Consider the following 23047-nt stretch of genomic DNA (forward strand, 5'->3'; position numbering starts at 1 on the left):
CGGAGGGTATTAAGAAGTACAGTATGTATCAGGAAAATGCCTTACAGTTGACTCGAACTGAGCAGCATCACCTTAGTATGAGAGCATGGTTTCTGCGTGAACCTGAATTAGAGCTCCCAACTACACAATAGCGCCGAAGACAAGAATTCTCATGATGAAGCAATAATTAATAGGACGACAAATAGAAGCTTCTACGCTAGAAGACCAAGTTGATTCTAGTTACAGAATCAGAATTCCTTGAAAACATGGTTAATTTGCAATCCATCCAACCGGAAATTAATTAATGCTTGAACATACCAGAGTGCAGAATGGAAGATGCTTCCGATGTTTTAAAAGTTTATCTCAAAAACCCTGCTCTTGTTATGCATGCATGATAGTGAACCCAACAAGCTTTTACCGTTGCATATCCAACATACCTCATTGAAATGGGTTAGGCTAATGAAAATATTTTTCTTTGGCTTAATGACCGTTTTGGTTATTCCAGTCAGTTAAAGGCTTAATAGTCTTTTTTTCCTCTGTATACGTATCTATAGTGCTTTCATACAAGGCAGGGATCGATTTCGGGTATGATTCGAAGCCAAACAGCCGAACAAGGGTTCCCTATGCCGCGTGTCCTGATTATCTATCCAGATTATTTATTTCGTTTCGAACTGTAAGTGTACCTACAGTTAATTTAACTGTATTTTTCCAAATCATAATTTTACCATAATCGGCTAGTTTGCGCTATGCTTTGAACTGAGCTTGAATTAACCACAATGTCATATTAATTCCATTGTTTTTTTATTATTCATTGCAAGATCATAAAGCAAATCTATTGTTCACTTTCAACTCAAAAATGCAATTTGAAATCAATTTCTCAACTAAAATTCTTAAACAATTTGAATTATATTTAACGCCAATGATAAGAATATCGATATCTGAAAACAATTTGTGAAGGCATGATGAACTAAAAATTAAAACCATTGAAAGTAATTTACTTTTTCCTATCCGGTATTATGAGATTATTATCCACAGCTCTTTTGATTAGTCATTCTATTCGAGAACTTCTAATTTATTTTTTTTAATAATCAAAAGACTCGATATTTTGTGTATCATCGACCCATGTTCCACCGTTTATCGCATCATTACGATCAATCTGTGTTGCTGTTAGATATTTCCTACCAACCCAAATCATTTACCTAAAAAGGAATAGCTTGTAACTTAACTAATTTAAGAGAAACATTCATCAGTATCAATTTTCGGGAAATATTTGACAAAAACAATCAAACAAATGAAAAAAATGTGCACCTTCCTGTTGTCAGTGATTTATGTGAATCAATGAAAGTTCCTTGTTTGACCAATACAACAATTGTCGCATCTGATATGTCCAACGATTTGGATACTTTTCGCTCACATTTTTTAAGAGAACGCTCGAGAATTTTATCGCAACCTGGGCGGGAAAATATGTACATTTCTATGTTTTTTAACGCTTTATCTGACATCTTTGATCTGCGATCGCACCTATCGGCTGTCCGTGTTTTGGTGAAATGCGTCCAACGAACTACGAGATAACTGCGCCTTCAATGGATCCGCGTTGACCATCGTCAGTTCACTCGTGGACATTCGAACCGAGCCAACGTGAAAATAGATGCGTTTGTCGATCCAAACGTGTTTATCGCAAAATGGCAACGAAATCGTCGGAAACGCGACAACCTGTAGCGTGGTTGATCAATATCGTGTTACTTCTAATACTTGCAGTGCGTTCGAATAGTGCTGCAGAGTCCATTTGTGAACGGATTGATTTTAACGACATTAATACGTGGAAAGTGCAACAGTGTTCTGGTGCTTTTCGTGAAAGTTTTCGCTTGAGTACTTACGCATCCTCTCCAACATTCCGACCGTTCCGTGACCGTACTACCTACTATCTTTCGAATGATGTGCGTGGTATAAGCTGCACCGAATCTATTAACAGTTTTTACATGAATCCGTATACGGAAATACGCATGATTTACCAATTGATGTTTTACAATCCTTGTTCGTTGACGCTCATGGTTTACGATCTCGACGTGATCGACATGTTCGGCCAACCGATGTTGGCACAAAATTGGACAACCCGTGCACAAACTTCCACGTGGAGTTTATTCGTTGGAAAAGTGGAACGAGAGATTCGGCGAGCAAGAATATTGCTACAGGCGGACATGAGTTCCGATGGGCAACTTGCGATAGAATACATCACCGTCTTCAATCCGCTTGTGCTGGAGGAGTTTTGTATGGTACTGGATGAGTTCTACACAACAACCGAGATGACAACGATTCCAACAAGGCCTACAACATCGATATCGTATACAACCACTAGAAGCACTACAAGGTCGACATCAACATTAGCACCAACAACTACAACGCCTATGACCACTACAACAACAACAACGACGACACTGACGACCACAACGACGACACCGACGACTACAACGACGACAACGACGACACCGACGACCACAACGACAACATCTACTACTACAACGACACCGCCGGCGACTACAACTGCTATGCCTACTACGCCAACGACAACGCCGGCGACTACTACTACGACACCTACGACTACTACTACGACACCTACGACTACTACTACGACACCTACAACTACAACTACGACATCTACTACTACAACTACAACGCCGACGACTACAACTACGACACCTACAACTACAACTACGACATCTACTACTACAACTACAACGCCGACGACTACAACTACGACACCTACGACTACTACTACGACACCTACTACTACGACACCTACGACTACTACTACGACACCTACGACTACTACTACGACACCTACTACTACAACTACAACACTTACAACTACAACTTCAACAACAGCAACTAATATTACTATTACACCTACGAGTACTACGATTACCTCCATCGCCACAATGCCGAATACCACCATAATGATTCCAACAACGATCCCCATTTCTACAACAACTTTCTCTTCAACTTTATCTTCCATGGTTTACTCCAGTGAACCATCGTCTGCAACAACGGAAACAATAACATTTCCGCCGACAACAACTTCGACGCCGACACCTGATATCAGTACCACCGTTATCGATACAACTACAAGGAGAAGACGTACTACCACTAACACACTGGGAACAACGATAATGTCAACCGTTGATTCCATCAGTACCATAGAGATCACTCCTTCGGCCTCAACTGAAACGTATCCAGTTACAACCCCAGCAACAACACCTACTACTAGTACTTCTACTACATCTAGTACTACAACCCTGGCAACAACACCTACTACTAGTATTTCTACTACATCTAGTACTACAACAACAACATCTAGTACTACTACTACAACAACAACTACTACTGCTGCGCCTATTGCTACCGTACCAACAATTCCATCGTCCGTTCCCATAACAACCATTGATCCATCCTACATTACAACCACAACGAGTATTCCTTCTCCAACATCAATATTCACCGAAGGATCGTCTGTGACTGCATCCAATTTACCAACTTCGTCTGAAGGAACAATAATACGTACAACGACGACTGACATTTCTGCATCGTTGCCAACAACACTTCCGATTGCAACCGCGTCTAACGAATCCATTGCGCTTTGGATAGCACTGAGTGGAATTTTCATCGTTTTGTTCACCTTAGCATCTGCTTATGCTCTGTACGTCTATGTAGCTGGTATTGAGATCAGTCGTGCTTTGGGGGGTATCGGAAGCCTCTTTACTTGCAGTCGATTTAAGCGCTCCAATGATCAGGATCACGTTGCTCCTCCCGGACCGAACAGCTTCGATCCGTACGATATGTATTACCATCTACAAATGCAGCAACAGTTGAAAAGTCGTCTGCGGCCGATGCACAACAGCGTCAGTAGCATAAGCAACAATAGCAGCAAAGCGATTCGTCAAAAGTACCCGCGAGCTAGTGTGAACCCTTATCACCATTCTGTCATAGGATCCGGAAAGGCACTTCCCTTCGGTCAGCCACGCTTGGACCTGATGGACGATATCGATATAATCAAGTACAAGAATAGACTGAACCAACTGTAGTGCACGCGCACATAGCGAAGTGTTCGTCTGATATGTTGGACATGAAATGAGCAACGGAATTCAAACACATCAACAACAGATTGTGAACAGTGGATTTTATAAATTAGATGGATGTCAGCTGCATGCTCATTAGTTGTCGGGTGTGTTGCGACAAATTCATACTATCTTTACGGTGGATTAGAATTTATTAAAAACGAGCGTTACGTCTCTAATTCTGTGTTCTGTCGATGCTTAAAGACCGACCAGTCACATCTATGAACTGTCCGTGACTAAAGGATTTGAAAATGCAATTTCTAATGGCTCCGAGCCGCTCAGGGCGCATGCCCCTACGAAGCTTATCACTGAAGGGGAAATGATTCATTCTGAAAAAGAAAGCAACAGATAGTTCATGCAAACGAAACTTTTCGAAGTGATTTGTAAGTTGATGTTGCCAAGGATAGTGTACAATTTGTATGTCTTAAGTTCGAGGTAAACCCACAGGGACGTTCATGGTGCAAAGGAAAAAACAAACAAAATACAATGTGAGAATAATATTTTTATACAACAGGAGAACATTTTATAGATTTAAGTTTTTTTACTGTACTTTTAGCAACAAAAAGCTAAATAAAGTTATTGTTGTTCTATTACACTTTTTGTTTTGTTTTTGCGTTGAAACTGAAACTAATATGTCTTTGATTATTACATAATAAAGGTAAATTTATAACATCTGCTTCAACAATCTTTAAATTATAAACTCCTTCAATGCTAACATATGCACACGTGAGAAACAAATGACAAAAACACCTTTTACAAAATTGTTCGACTTCCACCATTATGAATCATCAATCAAATGTTAATCAGCAGCATTCATATTCAAACAAATTTTGTTCTACGCTGTAAATATTTTCAATATTTCATGTTTTGAACTTCACAGTAAATATTTATATTGATAAATAGCTTATTTTACTATTTTTGTGAACAACTATCTCACTATATGAGAGATAAGTTGATCAATATTTTTACTTGCGGTAGATGAAGAATCTATGGATAAGCTTCATAGTCATCATGTGCTCAACAGGTGGAAGGTGCTTTTAAAAATTTCGTGTGTCAAAAGTTCATCATAGTGCAAGCAGTCCTTAGGAAATATTTTATCAACAGCATAAGCTTCTTTCCAAATTGTTTTAAAGTCAAAACTACAGGCAAAACTTACAGAAGTTTCTCAACTGCAACATACAACTGTTTCTATCATAAATTTATGTATTCTAACGACTTTAATTTTAGACACTGCTTCAAGCGTTTCGTTCATTTTCAAATATTTCATCCATTCTTCAGTCTTGATAAGCTCTAGGAAAGATAGTAAGTGTAAGAAAAATCAGCAATGGCAGTTGCTAATTGCAGAATGACAAACTATAGCATACTCGGTGAGTATTCATCAAATTATTCAATCGTTTCGTAGATCCGTCGGCAGCTACGGGAGAAGCAAAACATTTCTGTCGAATTTGCAGTGAAGCTTCAAAACCTTTCAACCACTCAATTTATCTCCATTTGTTTAAACCTACTCCCGCCCGCAAACCGTACGAACGTTCGTTGAAACAACCTAACCACAGTTACCGCGCGAAGTGTTCCAAAGAGAAAGGGAAAAAGCAATATCCTTGAACGAACAACACACCACTTTATCCACCTTTCTTCACGTTTTTCAAAGTTTAGTGTGCCAGTTTGAAGAGGGTTTGTATCGCACAATTCCTACGCATGCTGCCCCTGAAAAGTGCCATAAGTAGAATACGGTGGAAAATCTCGTTTGCCAACCACCGCAACGGAAATGCCTTCGGAAGCAGTAATAACTTAAAAGGAAGAGCGTTAAACTCTCGATAGCGTTGCCAAATCCGCCACTTTTACGCACCTCTTTCCATCATATCAAACAGTTTGCGTTATTTGCATGAAGCCAGAGGGGGTATATTTTCGTGGGGTTTGTTTTTCTTTTCGATCACATTCCTTTCGTTGCAAATTTTCGTTTACCTCAACAGGGACAGGGAATGACATCGAAAGATAGACGGCATAAAGAGAACCATGATCTAGAATCGGCAAATCGAAAATCTTATCAAATCGTCAAATCACATTCGTTCCACCAAACGCCCAAGAGTCTTGTCTTTGCGCAGCCATTCCGGAAGGGTGAAACAGAATTCAGCCGTACTCAAGGAAATGTTCGATGCGCTGCTATGTGTAAGGTAAGACACTTGGAATGATATGGCGCAAGCTGATTTGTTTACCTCAAGCCATCCGTAGTATCAAAGTGTTTGTGCTGGTTTGTGAGTTCTTAGGACCGGAAAACCATGTCCCGCTAGGTAAAAAATCCACATGAAACCGAAAATCATCATAAATAACCGACACCAATGAGCCGTACCAAAATGAATGAAGAGCATCTGATTTATTTCCGATTGAAAATTTTTAATTTTTTTTGCGGTTTTTTATTAAAAATAAAAATACTAAAATAAATATTAACGAACTTCTAATTCGCATAAAGAGCTTGCTACAAGGTATGTGTTTACCACGTTAGATAAAATTATGAAAACTATCTCTCGAAAATTCGGCGCTCTTTTCGTTAATAAAAATCTTAAAATTATCATTATTAGGAAAGATCTTTCTTTTTCTAAAACTTGTTTTTCTAATCGAAGCATGTATATGCTTTGTTCAAAACAACCTCATATCTCTAACTTCGTAATGAGACAGGTCTGTTAACGAAAGCACCAAATTGTTTGTAAATATGTTTTATCTGAAACGTGTCCTTGGTACAAAGTAAACATAAATCGTTCTCCTACGCAGATACGTTTTGAACATACGTATCATTTGTATCATTTGAACAGGCCGCTGTATTGTAAGTGGTATTCAAACGTTCAAACGTTTGTTGCGATCCCGCTTGAATCTTTTCTATTTAAAATTCTTATCTTATGAAACAATTATTCTACTTTTTGTCTAGTTTGACAATTTATTTATGTTTAATGCAGTTCATCGGTTCTTGTCATTGATTAGTCCGGTATTGGACGTATACTAAAGGAAAATGCTAATTTACCTCTACCAAAGGGCCTGAAGCCAATCATAAGATTGAAAATTAATAGCATGATTAAAATTTTGAACCGCCACTGATTATGATAACTGAATCTGAAGATCCCCAGGGATCTCACTCAAATTGGAAAATTTTACTTGATTAAATGTTCTAGAAATTACAACTAATATTATTTATATACATAAAACATTCTTTTTCAACCTCTTGTCATCACAAAAGAGAGTCGATACCCATTAAGTGAAAAAAGTAAAACGTGGAAAAGTCTCCTACCTACTGAAAAAGCACCAGGTTAAACTCTATTTAGGAAACTATTAATCGCAACCATAGATTCTATATAACTGAGCTAGTATCATCTCATTTCTTCAGCATGGATGTGATATCTGTACAAAAATATAATCAATTGAATGAGTTTTTTACACGGTAACATCCTTTATCAAAAGATGTTTATTTCAGTTGCAAATAATTGCTTTATTCATTCTCATCTTCGCGGGTCCCTGAACACTCACATTTATCCTGGTCGCAATTTCCGACATTAAATTTCTTGGCGCGGCAGTAAAGCTGACATGCTTTAGCAGCGACAGCTCTATTTTGGGAAGAACAAACATCTGCACTGATGCCCTCGAAGCAAGATAGTACAGCGAGGATTACAAATAAGAAAGCGAACAAAAACTTCATCTTAACGTACTGGCTTGGTCTTTTCGTTCCCAGTTACTAATGGTACATACAGCGTTAAAACTCTTCAATTTATATTCTTCGAAGCCACACCTTCGTTTCAATCTTCGAACACGATCGACAACGTGTTTGACGAGACACGAGTGAACCAATGCTTAAAACTAACTGTTCAAACACTGTTCGAATGGCTGTACCGAGACGTGAATCACATCCGTCTCGGTCCAGGGTCACAGTTCTGGAATTTTCCAACACGACCTTCAGGTCGCATTGCTTTATGCACGTGGCAGCAATTAATCGTGGTAATCGTGGCAAAATCTAAAAAAATATGTGAAAAATCATGTAACATATATAGCAATAATCTGATTAATGTAAACCTGATGCTCTTATTTTTTTCTATCATGCATCTGTGCATTAATCATTTAAAATAAAAATTTCATGATCGAAAAAAAAATCTGTATATTATTTCGTAAAAATATACAACATAATAGGAATACCTTTTACGTTAAGCATCTAATAAATCGATATCATGCTCAAAAAGGGTGTTTGCATTTTAATTCACACTCGGAACATCATCCCATGCTGTGGTGGTTGGCATCAGATGAAGTTATCAAAAATATTTTAAACCTTCACCACTCTGCTATGTGATGCTGCGTGAAGGTTCTTCTAAAATTTTCATTATTTAATAACTTCATTCAAGATATTCAATACGACATGTTGTTAGTTTTTTTCTTTCACTATTTTACATCAAAGCTTATTAGGCAATTTTCAGGCATTCAGAATTGGTGGAATTATTTTTCTGTTGCATGTTCCGGGAGATCCGTAAACTACGCAATCTGCGTGTATGCTTATAGTAACAGAAATTTCAGGCATTAAATTAAACGATAACTCTAAGTCTGTTATGCAAATGAAGTACAATAGGACACTGTTTGAAATATACAGAAGCTTTCGTACGCAACGTAAAATTCTGAACGTCGTAGAAATGCAAGAGAGCCACATGGAGGTCAATTTGCCATGAACGAGGTAACAGCAAACCAATTGGAAGTGAAATGGCTAAGATATAAGGAGGGTTGTTTTACTGGCTCCCTCACTAAAACCAGCTTCTTACATTGTTCCTTCATGAATGTCCATCAGAAGGACTGTTCATTAAGTATTACTTTTAATGTCGCAGTTGTTATTACCCTTTGTAAAGGGAATAAAGAACTGAAATAATCAAACGCAAACTTAATAGTTAAAATAAAAAACAGTTTGAATTTTCAACTTTTGCGACATATTTTATTACATTTTTTCACGATTTAAGCAACTTTTATTGCTGATTCTATTGTACTAGGGATTATTGCAGACACACGCGCCATTCACGCACATGCCACCTTTGAACTTCAGGTCCTTACACTTCAGCGGACAGAGCACTTCCGCGGCGGATGGGAGGAGTTCTTCACAAATCAGGTCAGCTCTGCTTTCCGTAACAAATAGCACCAGCGATAGCATGGCCAAGGTAAAGACGAGGGCAAATGTGAATTTCATTTTGATTTGTTAAAAGAAATATGTCTTCTTTCGATTTATTCGGAGTAGATTACCGCCTTCTGTATACTGATCCCTCTGAACTATAAGGAATGAATGCTTGTCTGCGCGAAAACTTTTATTTAGTAGCCATTTCGAAAATAGAAATCTGAGGACACACGATTTCGTTTTCCGTTTTCGCAGTGCGTCACTGTTACGGTGAGTTGGCTTCACCTGTTTCAACAATGACGAGACAATGTATGAAGGTTGGAAGATTGTATTTGTGTATTGGTTTCTTCAGGAAACAAACGGAACCTGCAAAACTCGTATAGACGATATAGATTTAACGATGACGATTGTTTAAACAAATGGATCAGAAAACAAAACAAAAAAATATACACTTCTCAGCACTTTGACGTAAAGAATATGAGTGTACACCAACGCTAGAAAATTTATCGATGGCAAAGAAAAAAAATGTTTCTCAGTTTTTGCCATAGTACCAACCATTATTGTTTTATGGTTTGCCCCATGCATCTTTTCTGATTTGGCTGAAGTTTCATAAATACTTTATTTTTGTTTTTCGGTTCCAATATATTATTCCTCGTCAGGTATTTGAGAATCTTCTATAGACCGATTGCAAGGATAGTATACTTTAAATGCAAACTTTGATTTTGGAAAAGAACCTACATTCATAACCGTACATTCTTGCTCGGTAGTTTGAAACCCCTGGCAAGGATCGCCTATCGCAACCAAATCTGGAAGTGGATACAGTGAAAGCGCAGCATCATAGTTCCAATGTGTTGGAAATGCGACTGGTGTCAGCGGGGCAAGCGTACCTTGGTTGATCAGCGTCCGAGCAAACTAGAAAAAGATGCAAATTTTAAAAATGACAAAAAAAAACAGGTGAACTTCCTATTATAAAATACATAAGAGCAATGTGTTGGAACCGGTGTAACGTTTCGGTGGTTCCAACGGAGCTAGCCGAACAGAAACGTCGCCGACGACGGCGATGTTTTAGATAGGATAAAAAGGATCGAAGGTGTGTCTTCGGTATCTTTTCTAGTAATATCCCAAAGCCTCTATAAACCATACATACTACTTTTCTTGCAATACGGAAGACGAAAAAGCCAGACGATTTTTTTGCACAACGCACAACGCAAAGTGCACCACAAGAAAGTTACGAATAAAGGTTGTAGGCAAAGAAAGAAAGAAATTATTTTTGATTCCGTCTAGGGCACTGATAAAGACCTTCTGTCTTTAACACATGGGTAAGACAAACAATCATATCGAGGGATTGGTATGATCAAATAATTCAGAAAAAAAACATTTATGTGGCACGACATCCCCTAGAGAAACAAGGTCTCTTTCCGAAGAGAGTATCTTCTGTGACCGAAAATCGGTATATCATAGATCGGTGGTCAGTCGTTCGTAATACATATAAACAGACCTATAATAATAAGAGGAGGTCCGCGACAGCCGATCGGTAACGCCGGGGCTCACCATCTCGACGGTGTGGGATCGAGTCCCAACAGGGACCGGACCATCCCCTGTACGAGAGGACTCACTATCCACGTACTCAAAGGTAAAAAGTTGTGTAAGCCCTTCATAGGGCAGGCGCGACCGAAGGCGATCGTTTCGAAGTAGAAGAATAATCCACAGGTTTTGTGCATAGTAATAGTAAAAACAAACATACGTGGGGGGACCCAAAAGTAACGGGAAACGGGTTGTAAGGAGTATAGGGGGGAAAGGGGATCGGGTTCAATATTTTTTTTAAAAATCTTAACATGTTCTTGATCAGTATGCAAAGTTTAGTTTCTGTGAGTGCATCCGCTAGTCTTTGAGATTTTTTTCAGTGCAACGGTTTTAGTGTTTTCGGCGATTTTGTGAGATGGCCAAGTAGAACTGAGGCTCGTTCTAGGCGCCCCCCAACTTCAAAAACGAACGAAAATGTTCCAAAAATCAACAATCTTGTTCAGAATTTGTTCCTCCACGATGGAAAAATCGGTGTCATGTCATTTTTGGTCAAAAGCTGCCTCACGGACAGCGCTTTGTGGGCAGGGGCGTGTCGTGGTCGCATTTCCCTGGAAGAACCAGTCTCGCCACGGATCCGTCGTTTTCTTCCAGCTGTTTTCCCTCAATATCTTCAAATTTACCGGGTGGATTTTTTAAGTTTATCCTCCATTATGGATAAACAAATTCTGAATAAGATTGTTGATTTTTTGAACATTTTCGTCCGTTTTTGAAGTTGAGGGGCGCCCAGAACGAGGTTGGCCTCAGTTCCACTTGGCCATCTCACAAAATCGCCGAAAACACTAAAACCGCTACACTGAAAAAAATCTCAAAGACTAGCGGATGCACTCACAGAAACTAAACTTTGCATACTGATCAAGAACATGTCAAGATTTAAAAAAAAAATATTGAACCCGATCCTCTTTCGCCCCTTTTCTCCCTACAACCCGATTCCCGTTACTTTTGGGTCCCCCCACGTATATCAGATATTCTAGAATTTAAATTTTAAGATTGCTAAAGGAGCGGCTGAGAAACAAATTTTTAAAAGAAAGATGGAAGAATGACGTAAGAATAAATCGATGTGACTTTAAACTCAAAAATGCTCATTCATTCGCGTAATGTTATTGGTAAACCATTTACTTACGTGATCCTCCAATTGGCCTTGTTTGGGAAAATGGATTGTATTCCGACAAAGTTTAGTCACCAAATCAGCTCGACACACGACGATCTCCTGGGTGCAGTATTGCAGCCGACATGGGTTAGTGGTCAACATCGTCCGCGGAAACCGTTTTTTCAAGTCACCAGCCAACGCTTCCGGAATCGGTGCTCGGGGTAAAATATTTGCCGCAGCAGGATCATCACAGGAGGGTACCAATACCAGATCGGTTTGTGCCTTAAGCTTCTCGCAATTCATCAGAATTTCGCCCAGTCGTTGGAATCGATTTTTGAGACCATACAAGTTTTCGTTGGCCTTTGTGAATGGGCCCATCAAAACGATAGCAACCGGTGGAAAATCATCATACCCTTTGAGCAGTTGGCCGAGCTTTTCCATCACTTCCGGCACGTCTAGCCAACAGTCCGAAACAAACACTATGCTACTGTCGACGTTCGCTTTCTCCAGCTCTCCCAAATTACGCGAGTACTTAAGCAACGTTTTGGATGGTCCACCCCAACTGTTGATGGACCCGTAAAATGCTCTGCTGATAGAGGCCAGCTCGGGAGGTGGAAAGCCTATCTCTTCGATTTTTAACGTACCGTCACGATACTTGCCGTAAGCCAGCACATAGCATCCCTCGCAGAACAGTCCAGCCGAGTAAACGGCGTCGCTCAGATCAATTGGAATAGCTCCAGTGAGATCTTCCAAATAAAACTTTCCTTCAGTAAGTTGTGTGAGCAAACCTAGCAGCACTACATCGTTCATCTTCGATGTTGATAATAAGTTTTCGACTTTGCGTAGCACGAGCTTACTTTTGTTACCCGTCTCATCCGTGCCCAATGGTGCACGCCGGGCGAACATTTCATGTCGGCATGTTTTCTGCCAGAGCAGCCAATATCGTTCGCGAATGTAGTGGGATTTAGCCTCTGATGCCGCCAGCAAGCTTCGTTTGTTCGTATCGGGCAGAAACTTTTTCTTATCCTCGCAATACATGAATGCTGGTACCTCGAAGGCACTGATTACCCCGAACACCGATTCCGTGTCATCCAGACCGGTGTTGTTTGCCTCCTTTATGGCCAATTCAATGTGCTTCCTTTCCACGATTGGGTGAGGTAGATTTTGTCCCTGCACATGATTTGCGACGTTCGTAATCCATTTCTTGCGTTCTGCCTCGCCGAGAGTATGAAGCTGTTGTGCTAGAAATAGGCTTGCTTCACTACAAACAAAAGGATTCACTTGTTGATGGTATGTACAGTTGGGTTCGCTTTGGTCTATGCAACTTACCTTCGTATTTGGAATCCTCCAATCGAAAAACGGGACACAATTTGAGATTTCAAGCGGGTTATTTCATTCATTTCGTACCGATCTTCTCTGAGCACTCAAAATAAACAGTACAATGTCAGCAAAACAAGGTGGCACGAGAGATGGTCAACAGGTTTGACGTTTAGAAAGCGCGCGCAAGCCGAATTGGCGCGTTCCGTGCTGTCATCAGAGCTGCGCTGTCGTTGTTGGTTGATCATTGATTTTAGTTTTTCGTAGAGAAAGGTTTGTGCTGGTGAAAAATGTTTTCTACAAACACTGGAAAATTTGTGGCAGAAAAGACGGACGGGTATTTTAATCATATTGTAATCGAAAATCTTGCTGCCTACTAGATGATCCTTCCGTTTCTTTCAGTGATGACACAAACGAAATCGGCTATCGACAGTCCAGGGAAAATGATCAAATCGATCAGAAGTATGGTTTTGAGCGAGTGAAAGATACATTGGAGCGTACGGGTTATCTTATCAACATACATTCGGTTCGTAGAAGCACTTGGGCATGTTTTATAGAATACCCTTTTCCTATAACATTGCCCGTCTATCTGGTTGCAGACGGAAATATTGAACGAGGATCGACGTTTGGTTGCGGCTTTGGACATGTACTTTCTCCAAATGGATGGTAGCAGGTACAAAACGACCGTCATCTATGCTCCATACCTTCTTTTGATTACCCGTGAAGGGCACACGCTGGAAGTGGCGAAGTTTCTGAGTAAAAAATATTCCGGTCAGCTGCTGAACGTGGAACACATTCAGAAGGAAGATCTCGACCTACCAAACCACCTAAGTGGGCTGAAGCAAAACTTGCTGAAACTGTCCTTCCACAATACAACACAAATGAACAAAGTAAAGCGTGATCTAAACAACGCGGTGCGTAAAAATCGAGAACGGGAGAAAGCAAACACTTACTACATGCAAATGCTTAGCACTTCGCTCTCAACGGCGATCCGTTTCGATGCCAACGATGGCGAAGGTAGCACTTCGAATCAAAATGTGGACTTCTATGACTACATAGAGGATATGCGTGAACATGATGTACCGTACCATGTGCGCGTATCGATTGATTTGAACATTTTCTGTGGCACCTGGTACACCGTTCGCTGCCGTGGGAGCGAAGAACAACCGATCATTACGCCACGACCCGATATTTTGGACCGTCCCGAGCCAGTCGTTCTGGCGTTTGATATCGAGACCACCAAACTGCCGCTAAAATTTCCTGACGCTCAAACGGATCAGATCATGATGATCTCGTACATGATCGACGGCCAAGGCTATCTGATTACCAACCGCGAGATCATCAGCAACGATGTGGACGACTTCGAATACACACCCAAGCCCGAGTTCGAAGGAAATTTCATTGTTTTCAACGAACCGACCGAACGAGGTCTGTTACAGAAATTCTTCGATCACATCCTAGACGTTAAACCACACATATTCGTAACATACAACGGAGACTTCTTCGATTGGCCCTTCGTCGAGGCACGCGCGGCAGTGTACGATCTGGATATGCGGCGCGAGATCGGGTTCTCGAAGGTAAACGGCCGCGATGGAAACTATCTGTGCAGACCGGCGATGCACTTGGATTGCCTTTGCTGGGTAAAACGCGATTCATACTTACCGGTTGGTTCGCAAGGTTTGAAGGCGGTAGCAAAGAGTAAGCTACGCTACGATCCGGTTGAATTAGATCCGGAAGAAATGTGCCGCATGGCGGTAGAACAACCGCAAGTGTTGGCGAACTATTCGGTTTCTGATGCAGTGGCAACCTACTATCTATACATGAAGTACGTGCATCCGTTCATCTTTGCACTGGCGACAATTATTCCTATGGAACCGGATGAAATTCTTCGCAAGGGATCCGGCACGTTGTGTGAATCGCTGCTAATGAAAGAAGCATTCAAGGTTGACATTGTGTTTCCTAACAAACAGGTTTCGGAGCTGAACAAACTCAGCTCCGATGGGCACGTGCTCGACTCTGAAACGTACGTTGGAGGCCACGTCGAAGCGCTGGAATCGGGTGTTTTCCGGGCCGACATCAGTACCCGTTTTCGGCTTGACCCGGAAATGATTCGGCAACTGCAAACCAATGTAGACAAAGTACTGGAACATGCAATCGTCACCGAGGAGGGCGTTCCGCTTTCCGACGTCGTCAATTTCGATGAGGTCAAAGCGGCAATTCTGGCCGCTTTGCAGCAACTGCACGATATTCCCACCCGACTCGAACAGCCTGTTATCTACCACCTCGATGTTGGAGCCATGTACCCGAACATCATCCTCACAAACCGTCTTCAGCCGTCATCGATGGTTAACGAGGCTGACTGCGCCGCTTGCGACTACAACAAACCGGATGCTCGTTGCAAGCGAGATATGGAATGGTTGTGGCGCGGTGAAATGCTCCCCGCTAGCCGTAATGAGTTCCAGCGCATCCAACAGCAGCTGGAAACGGAAAAATTTCCACCACTTTTCCCGGGAGGACAGCAGCGTGCCTTCCATGAGCTGTCTCGTGAAGATCAGGCGAACTACGAGAAAAAACGGCTTTCCGACTATTGCCGCAAGGCGTACAAGAAAACCAAAGTGACACGGCTTGAAACGCGCACATCCACCATCTGCCAGAAGGAAAACAGTTTCTACGTTGATACGGTGCGCGCATTCCGTGACCGGCGCTACGAATATAAAGCCCTCACCAAAGGTGCCAAAGCGGCCGTTACGTCGGCGGTGAAGAGTGGCGATGCGGGAGAAATTAAAGCCGCCAAGGGACGCGAGGTGCTGTATGATTCGTTGCAGCTGGCGCACAAATGTATCCTCAATTCTTTCTACGGCTACGTGATGCGTAAGGGTGCACGCTGGCATAGTATGCCGATGGCCGGCATAGTCTGCCTGACTGGCTCGAATATCATCACCAAAGCGCGTGAAATCATCGAACGTGTCGGACGACCGTTGGAGCTCGACACGGATGGAATCTGGTGCATTTTGCCGGCATCCTTCCCGCAAGAGTTTACGGTTCGTACAAATCACCAGAAGAAAAAAACTATCAACGTGTCCTACCCGAATGCTGTGCTCAACACGATGGTAAAGGATCACTTCACGAACGATCAGTACCACGTGCTCGAGCGGCCATATTCAAGCGATGGCTCTGGAGCGAAGTATTCTATTCGCTCGGAAAACTCCATCTTCTTCGAAGTGGACGGCCCATACCTGGCAATGGTGCTGCCGGCTGCCAAAGAGGAGGGCAAAAAGCTCAAAAAACGGTACGCCGTCTTCAACTTTGATGGATCGCTGGCGGAACTAAAAGGATTCGAGGTGAAGCGCCGCGGTGAACTACAGCTGATCAAAATCTTCCAATCGTCCGTGTTTGAGGCGTTCCTGCAGGGCGCCACGCTGGAGCAGTGCTATGCCGCGGTTGCCAAAATCGCTGACTACTGGCTGGATGTACTGTACAGCAAGGGTCATAACATGCCCGACAGCGAGCTATTCGAGCTAATTTCCGAAAACCGCTCGATGTCGCGCAAGCTGGAGGACTACGGCGAGCAAAAGTCCACCTCGATCTCTACCGCAAAACGGTTGGCCGAATTCCTCGGCGATCAGATGGTGAAGGATGCCGGGTTGGCATGTAAATTTATTATCTCACGCAAACCGGAAGGGGCCCCTGTTACCGAACGGGCAATCCCGTTGGCCATATTTCAGTCGGAGGTAAGCGTGCGGCGTCATTATTTGCGGCGCTGGCTCAAAGACAATACCATGGGCGATGCGGACATCCGGGATGTGCTGGATTGGAACTATTACATCGAACGCCTGGGAGGCACCATTCAAAAAATCATTACCATCCCCGCCGCCCTGCAAGGCTTAAATAATCCCGTTCCTCGAGTGCAGCATCCGGAATGGTTGCATAAGAAGATGCTGGAGAAAAATGACATACTAAAGCAACGTCGCATAAGCGAGATGTTTTCGGTTGCACCGAAACCGATAGCTCCCGAGCATGGAGCAGTGACCGATGTGGAAGATCTTGTTCGGAAACAGACCGGTTCCGGACCGGCGTCCGGCGTCCCAGTGACCCATAAACGTCGCCGAGAGGGTTCTGACAATCAGGCCGAAGATAGTGAAGCGGAATCTTCGGTAACGGTACCGAAAACATGGCGCGAAGCACTCGGTAACCCTCCCAATACAGGCACTACACGAAAGGAGTTGATCGAGTGGTTGCAGTTTCATAAGCGAAAATGGAAATGGCAGCTTGCACGTCGTGATCGACACCATCGTGATGCACGCAACAGCAAAAAACTCCGAACGGATGCGCTGGAACCCGCTGGAACCACCTTGCCGCCTACTAGATCGGCCGCCACGTTGGGCGGATTTCTGCGCAAAACGCAACGTTCATTGATCGAACAGAGCTGGCAAATCATTCAACTGTTGCCGGTCGACGAACTGGGCAACTTCACGCTATGGGCGATGGTGGGCGATGAACTGCACAAAATTCGCCTATCCGTGCCGCGTATCTTCTACGTAAATCAGCGAACGCCAGCACCACCGGAAGATGGCGGCTCTGGAGGTGGAGGGGTGGCAAAATCGATGTGGAAGAAGGTTCATCGCATGCTACCCCGGGCCCGCCCCGTTTACCATCTCTACCAGTATGTCGTGCCAGAGCAGGTATTTCGCGACAATAGGCTAGGTTTGCTAGCCGACCTGGCAACACCCGACATCGAGGGCATCTACGAGACTCAGATGACACTCGAGTTTCGTGCCCTAATGGAGCTGGGCTGCGTTTGTGCCGTGCAGCGATCTGAAGCACGTACGTTGGCCGCACTGGCAACGAAAGATCTCGACACGTTCAATATTCAGCAACTCGAAATGCGTGGCTTCTCAAGCGGCATCACGACCGCACCGTACCTAAAACCAGGTGCTTGTGGGGGAAATTTGCGTAAAATTTTCCTCTACCAGCACGTGTCCCCGACCGGGAAGCGTGAAATGTGGGGCCTTTTCTCACCCGCCAGCAAAAAGGCGCTCGTAATCGTGCTGGACACGGTGCGCACAAACCAACTTCCGACGGTGAAGAGTCTCTATACCTCGGAACGGATTGCGCTGCTGGCAGGTGGAGGTGGGGATAGAACGGAAGAAGAAATGCTCCCGCCGGTGGACATGACATTCGAGGTGTTCATGGAAATCGATGCCAAGCAGGTGTACCAGCGAGTAACACGCGCCCTTGCCGCATACCGAGATGAAAAACGTGGACCTACGCTTCTGTGCCTGCAGACGGCGGTCGGTTTGCAAAAGATCAACCAGCTGCTACCGGTATGCCTCGAGTTCCCAGAAGTCCCCATTCACATCGCGGACGACGCAGCGCTACTGTCCGGACTGGACTGGCAGCGGCATGGGGCACGTTCAATGATAAGACACTTTCTCAACCTCAACCGCGTGGTGCAAATGATGCTAGACCAGTGTCGCTACTTCCACCTACCGTTGGGCAATATGCCCCCGGACACAGTGCTCTTCGGAGCGGACCTTTTCTATGCCAGGTTGCTGCAGAAGCACAACTTTGTCCTATGGTGTTCATCTGGCCCTCGACCGGATTTGGGAGGACGCGAGGCGGATGACAGTCGCTTGTTGGCAGAATTCGAGGACAACATTTCAATCGTACAGAACCGGCCCGGTCTGTACCGCTCGGTTTGCGTGGAGCTTAATGTGGAGAGTCTGGCCGTGTCGGCGCTGCTGCAAGCAAGCCGAGTGCAGGAGCTTGAGGGTACCTCGTCCGCAATTACATTCGACGTGATTCCACAGGCATCCCTGGAGGAGATGATCACAAGTGGTCCTGGTGGTCAGCAACTTTCTAGCTACGATGAAACGGCGCTTTGCAGTCAAGCGTTTAGAGTGATGCGCACCATGGTGAACACGTGGTTGCGCGAGGTTTCCATCAACCGCAATGTGTTCTCCGACTTCCAGATAATTCATTTCTACCGCTGGGTGCGCTCTAGCCGTGCTCTCTTGTACGACCCGGCCCTTCGGCGAGCACTTAATACGCTGATGCGCAAGCTGTTTCTGCAAATTGTGGCAGAATTTCGACGCATGAAGGCGGACATCATTTATGCCGATTTCAACCGCATAGTCATCGATACCGGCAAGCGCACGGTGGTCGATGCAGTCAGTTACACCGATTTCGTCGTGCAGAACATCCGAAATCGCGAAATGTTCCACAGCGTATCGCTATCGTTTCATCAGGCATGGGAGTTCCTGCTGTGGATTGATCCAACCAACTATGGCGGTGTGCGAGGAAATTTGCCGAAGGAAGTGATCACCACTGGAGAATCTGATCCGAACGTCGGACTGACAGAAGAATCCGAAGAGCAGGAGGAGGAACTAGCCCTGGAGATGAACTGGAGCATTTCGGAGCAGTTGCCGGAGGAACGGCGATGCCGGGAGAGCTTCGAAAGTTTCATCGTGTCGTTCCTGCAAGCGCTGGCCGAAGGTGCGACCCCAGAGAATGGTCTGAAAAAGTTAGCATGCATCGCATATGGAATGGTGCAAAAAATGCACGACGGGTACGCACGCGGTGCTGATGGGCCAGCGCTGGAATTCGTAAAGGCAGTCACCCGGGCTCTGAACATAAGCAAGGACACCGAAGAGCAGGTGACCACGATGCGTCGAAACATGCTACTCCTGATTGGGGTGGGTGACTTCAGCGAAAAAGCAATTTGGAAAGAGATGACCAAATCGTTTGTACTAACCGAAGTCATATGTCAGGCGTGCAACCATTGTCGCGATTTGGACCTGTGCAAAGACAGTCATCGGGCGCTCAAGGATGGCCAGCAGCCCGTTTGGCTTTGTGCGCAATGCAACGTCGACTATGATAACGTGGAGATCGAAATGAGGCTGCTGGATGTGGTACAGCGTAAGCTTATGTCCTACACGTTGCAAGACTTGCGTTGCGTCAAGTGCAAGCAAATTAAGCGGGAAAATCTCGCCCAGTACTGCACCTGCACCGGGAACTTTGAAAATCTTATTTCGAGATCGGAACTACGGCGCCTTTTGCTTACGTTCCAAACGCTTGCCACCGATTATCGAATGCATGTACTGCAGGAAACGGTTACTCACATTTTACAAACATGAAACCTGCCAAAATAAGCCTCACGGTGCACATCGTCGATACATTAAAAGGTACCTCTCCCACTAGAGATTACAGGCTTTCCAGTTTCTTTGCTATTGTGCTTAATAAACACTAACACAATTTAAATGAACTGTTTACATCTGTTTCGATTTCAGTAGAATTTAGTAGTAGATCTATTGTAGTAGGTCCGCTTGGAGCCGACCTGTTGCTACTTAGGCGGTCGAATTGATGGGATCAATTGTCGGGTCCACGAACTTGAAGGCAGGGAAGTTGGTCATATCTTCGCCCGCGGCTCCACCGTACTGCTTCGCGAGCTTATCCATCTCCTGCTTCAGTTCCTTTTCGATTTCCGGCGACGCATCAACCAACTTTCCACCCCTGAAAAGGAACTCGTGTCAATCTCTTTTGATCAGACCAAAACAGGTCCCATCCTATTTGTTTAACTTACGCGCCCTTGCTCTTCTGTGCATAGTCCCGAAGCTTGGTCACGAACAGCTGCTGGATTGGGTCGGTCGCCTTCGAAAGCAGAACGGCCGAAACTCCGTAGTTGCGGCGGGCCTGAACTCCCATGATCCGGGCAGCGGAGACGATCTGGTTGGTCAGCATCTGTCCGATAGGAATGAAAAGTTTTGATTAACCTCCAATCGCACGTTATGTAATTAGGAAGCCGATCCAGAAACGGTATCGCGGTCCACGAAGTGTAAGCAGAAAATACCACGGATGCTTGTGAAACAAGCCCACGAATGGAGACGGCAAATTAAAGCGATAATTTCAGCTACCTTTAAATTCTTTCACGAACAAATTCGGCAGACTCGCAGGAAAAACGACGGCGAAGTATTGCTATTCCTCGGAACGAGAAACCAAGGGTTAAAGTGACATACGGTCAAGGTGACGCATAATATTGTGGGTTACGCACGACAAATTTGACGTTTCATATGATTTTGACAATCACCATTCAGAAAACCAAGGCTTACAAAACAGTGAGGATGTCGCAGTCATGTTGGATTTTTTATTGTCGTTGTTATACAGACTTTTACGATGGATAGAGTAATTCGGAGTCCACACTACAGCGCGACGTCGCCTGGCAGGAGCTGAACTCCATATAAAAAAAACCTTGCGCGATGTCGCGCGAATCGCGCTAGGTTTTTTTTACATGGAGTTCAGCGCCTGTCAGGCGACGTCGCGTTACGCGACGGTGCAGTCTGGAAAGCGTGTAAGCTTAAACGCGTTGATCGCCTTTGTGAACTCCGTTATCGAATCTTGAAACCGGAATATGACATCTTCAATCCTTCCTTACTTACAATCACTCTGTAATCTATTTAAATTTCAAATGCAGTTCCAGTTCGGTAGTGAATCAGAGCGGAGGTTAGCAGTGCACAAGTTTCCTGAAAGGGTTAGCGGAAAAGTAAGGTTACGGCACGACCGCGTGGTCACGCTGAGCTGGAGCTCAGGTCAGAAAAATCCTAGCTGCCGCACATCTCGTACTGCTTGAGTCAATCAAGCGGACCACGAGTTCTTGTGTCCTGACAACGGAAGGAATTATCCCTCCCGTGGCCGGCGGGTGGACATATGGCTTTTATAGCCGGTCCTAAAGGACGAGCCCCTTCATAGGAGTTCGGACAGAGTCGGTACGCCTCTGATTACGAGTAAGGGAACAAACGTTCGACTTAGCGTAGGAGGATATACCCCGACTCGCATAGCGAAAGAAGAAGAAGAAGAAATTTCAAATGGAATCAATTTGGTATTTTGCAATGCATTACAGTCTGTTCCCGAGTTACGCGGATAATGGGGACCAGGGAAATCCGCGTATCTCGAATTTCCGCGTATCTCGAATATTGCTTGACACATAGTTTATACTAGGAGTTAAGAGATCGAGCTCTTGTGTACATGTATCATAGAATATTCAAAATTTTTCTTTGTTCATTAATTTGAATGCAATGCAAGCGTATTCAAACAACATAAATTACAACCAACGAAATAAAAAGCGTAAGTTATGCAAATGTGTAATTTACATATTTATTCGTGTGGTTGTACATCTCAGGAATTTAAATCGATGTAATAAACCCAATCTACTGTCAAATTTTGAAAACCGCGTATCTCCGAATCCGCGTAAGTCGAGAACCGCGTACCGTAGATGTACCATATTTAGCGCAGTTAAGGAAATTCTGCATAAAAAGTTGAATAACCAAATCAATGTTCGGTCAAATCATACCATTTTTTGCACAGTGCTAGCCTAACTACCATAGAATATAAGAAAAATAAGTAAGAAACTCTTAAATTGATATTTCTTTAAGTTTCAGAAACTCTTTGTGTGGCACATTATGTTCCTAACTTGGCGCATGGTTTTAGCAATGTTCCTTACTTGGCGCGATGTGTTCCTAACTTGGCGCACTTAAAATAAAATGGATGTAGTTCATCGAATTGATCAGCTTTATTCAAAATTCAACTTAAAACAATAGAAACACTTTTCAACATCAATTTGAAAAACAATTTAGATTTTTTTGCAGCGGACTTTGGCTTCTCTCGTGAAAATAAAACTATCTCATCGCTAACTTTTATAATCTCATTCATCAAAGCCTTCTATGATTCAAAAATAGCTAGCAGTGCGAACAGTCATATTCTCCACGGTGAATAATTAGGAACATTGTGAGCCAAACTTGGCGCAAAATATTTTCGCTTCAAAATTAGTATAAAAATCTCAAAAAGCGC

At 43.6% G+C, this 23047-nt stretch overlaps 4 protein-coding genes across 4 annotated transcripts; 2 read left to right on the forward strand and 2 right to left on the reverse strand.

Annotated features, from left to right (window-relative positions):
- The first annotated feature begins 1661 nt into the window (after positions 1-1661).
- LOC131285067 (mucin-2-like) lies at positions 1662-4058 on the forward strand. The gene has a single exon (XM_058313926.1). It carries the CDS (start codon positions 1662-1664, stop codon positions 4056-4058), a length of 2397 nt encoding a protein of 798 aa, XP_058169909.1.
- A 5732-nt stretch (positions 4059-9790) lies between these two features.
- LOC131286874 (DNA polymerase epsilon subunit 2) lies at positions 9791-13322 on the reverse strand. The gene is made up of 3 exons (XM_058315881.1): positions 13217-13322; positions 11921-13148; positions 9791-10128 (listed from the first exon to the last, which is right to left on the reverse strand). Exons 1-3 carry the CDS (start codon positions 13285-13287, stop codon positions 9862-9864), a joined length of 1566 nt encoding a protein of 521 aa, XP_058171864.1. The 5' UTR covers positions 13288-13322; the 3' UTR covers positions 9791-9861.
- Positions 13323-13494: 172 nt separating this feature from the next.
- On the forward strand, positions 13495-20366 carry LOC131289187 (DNA polymerase epsilon catalytic subunit 1). The gene is made up of 3 exons (XM_058318396.1): positions 13495-13541; positions 13607-13730; positions 13804-20366. Exons 1-3 carry the CDS (start codon positions 13495-13497, stop codon positions 20338-20340), a joined length of 6708 nt encoding a protein of 2235 aa, XP_058174379.1. The 3' UTR covers positions 20341-20366.
- A 98-nt stretch (positions 20367-20464) lies between these two features.
- LOC131287914 (ATP synthase-coupling factor 6, mitochondrial) lies at positions 20465-21181 on the reverse strand. The gene is made up of 3 exons (XM_058317008.1): positions 21118-21181; positions 20787-20944; positions 20465-20716 (listed from the first exon to the last, which is right to left on the reverse strand). Exons 2-3 carry the CDS (start codon positions 20942-20944, stop codon positions 20551-20553), a joined length of 324 nt encoding a protein of 107 aa, XP_058172991.1. The 5' UTR covers positions 21118-21181; the 3' UTR covers positions 20465-20550.
- Positions 21182-23047: the final 1866 nt, after the last annotated feature.

The sequence above is a fragment of the Anopheles ziemanni genome, chromosome 3, assembly GCF_943734765.1.
Source record: "Anopheles ziemanni chromosome 3, idAnoZiCoDA_A2_x.2, whole genome shotgun sequence".
In the NCBI taxonomy this organism is placed as follows: Eukaryota; Metazoa; Arthropoda; class Insecta; order Diptera; family Culicidae; genus Anopheles; species Anopheles ziemanni.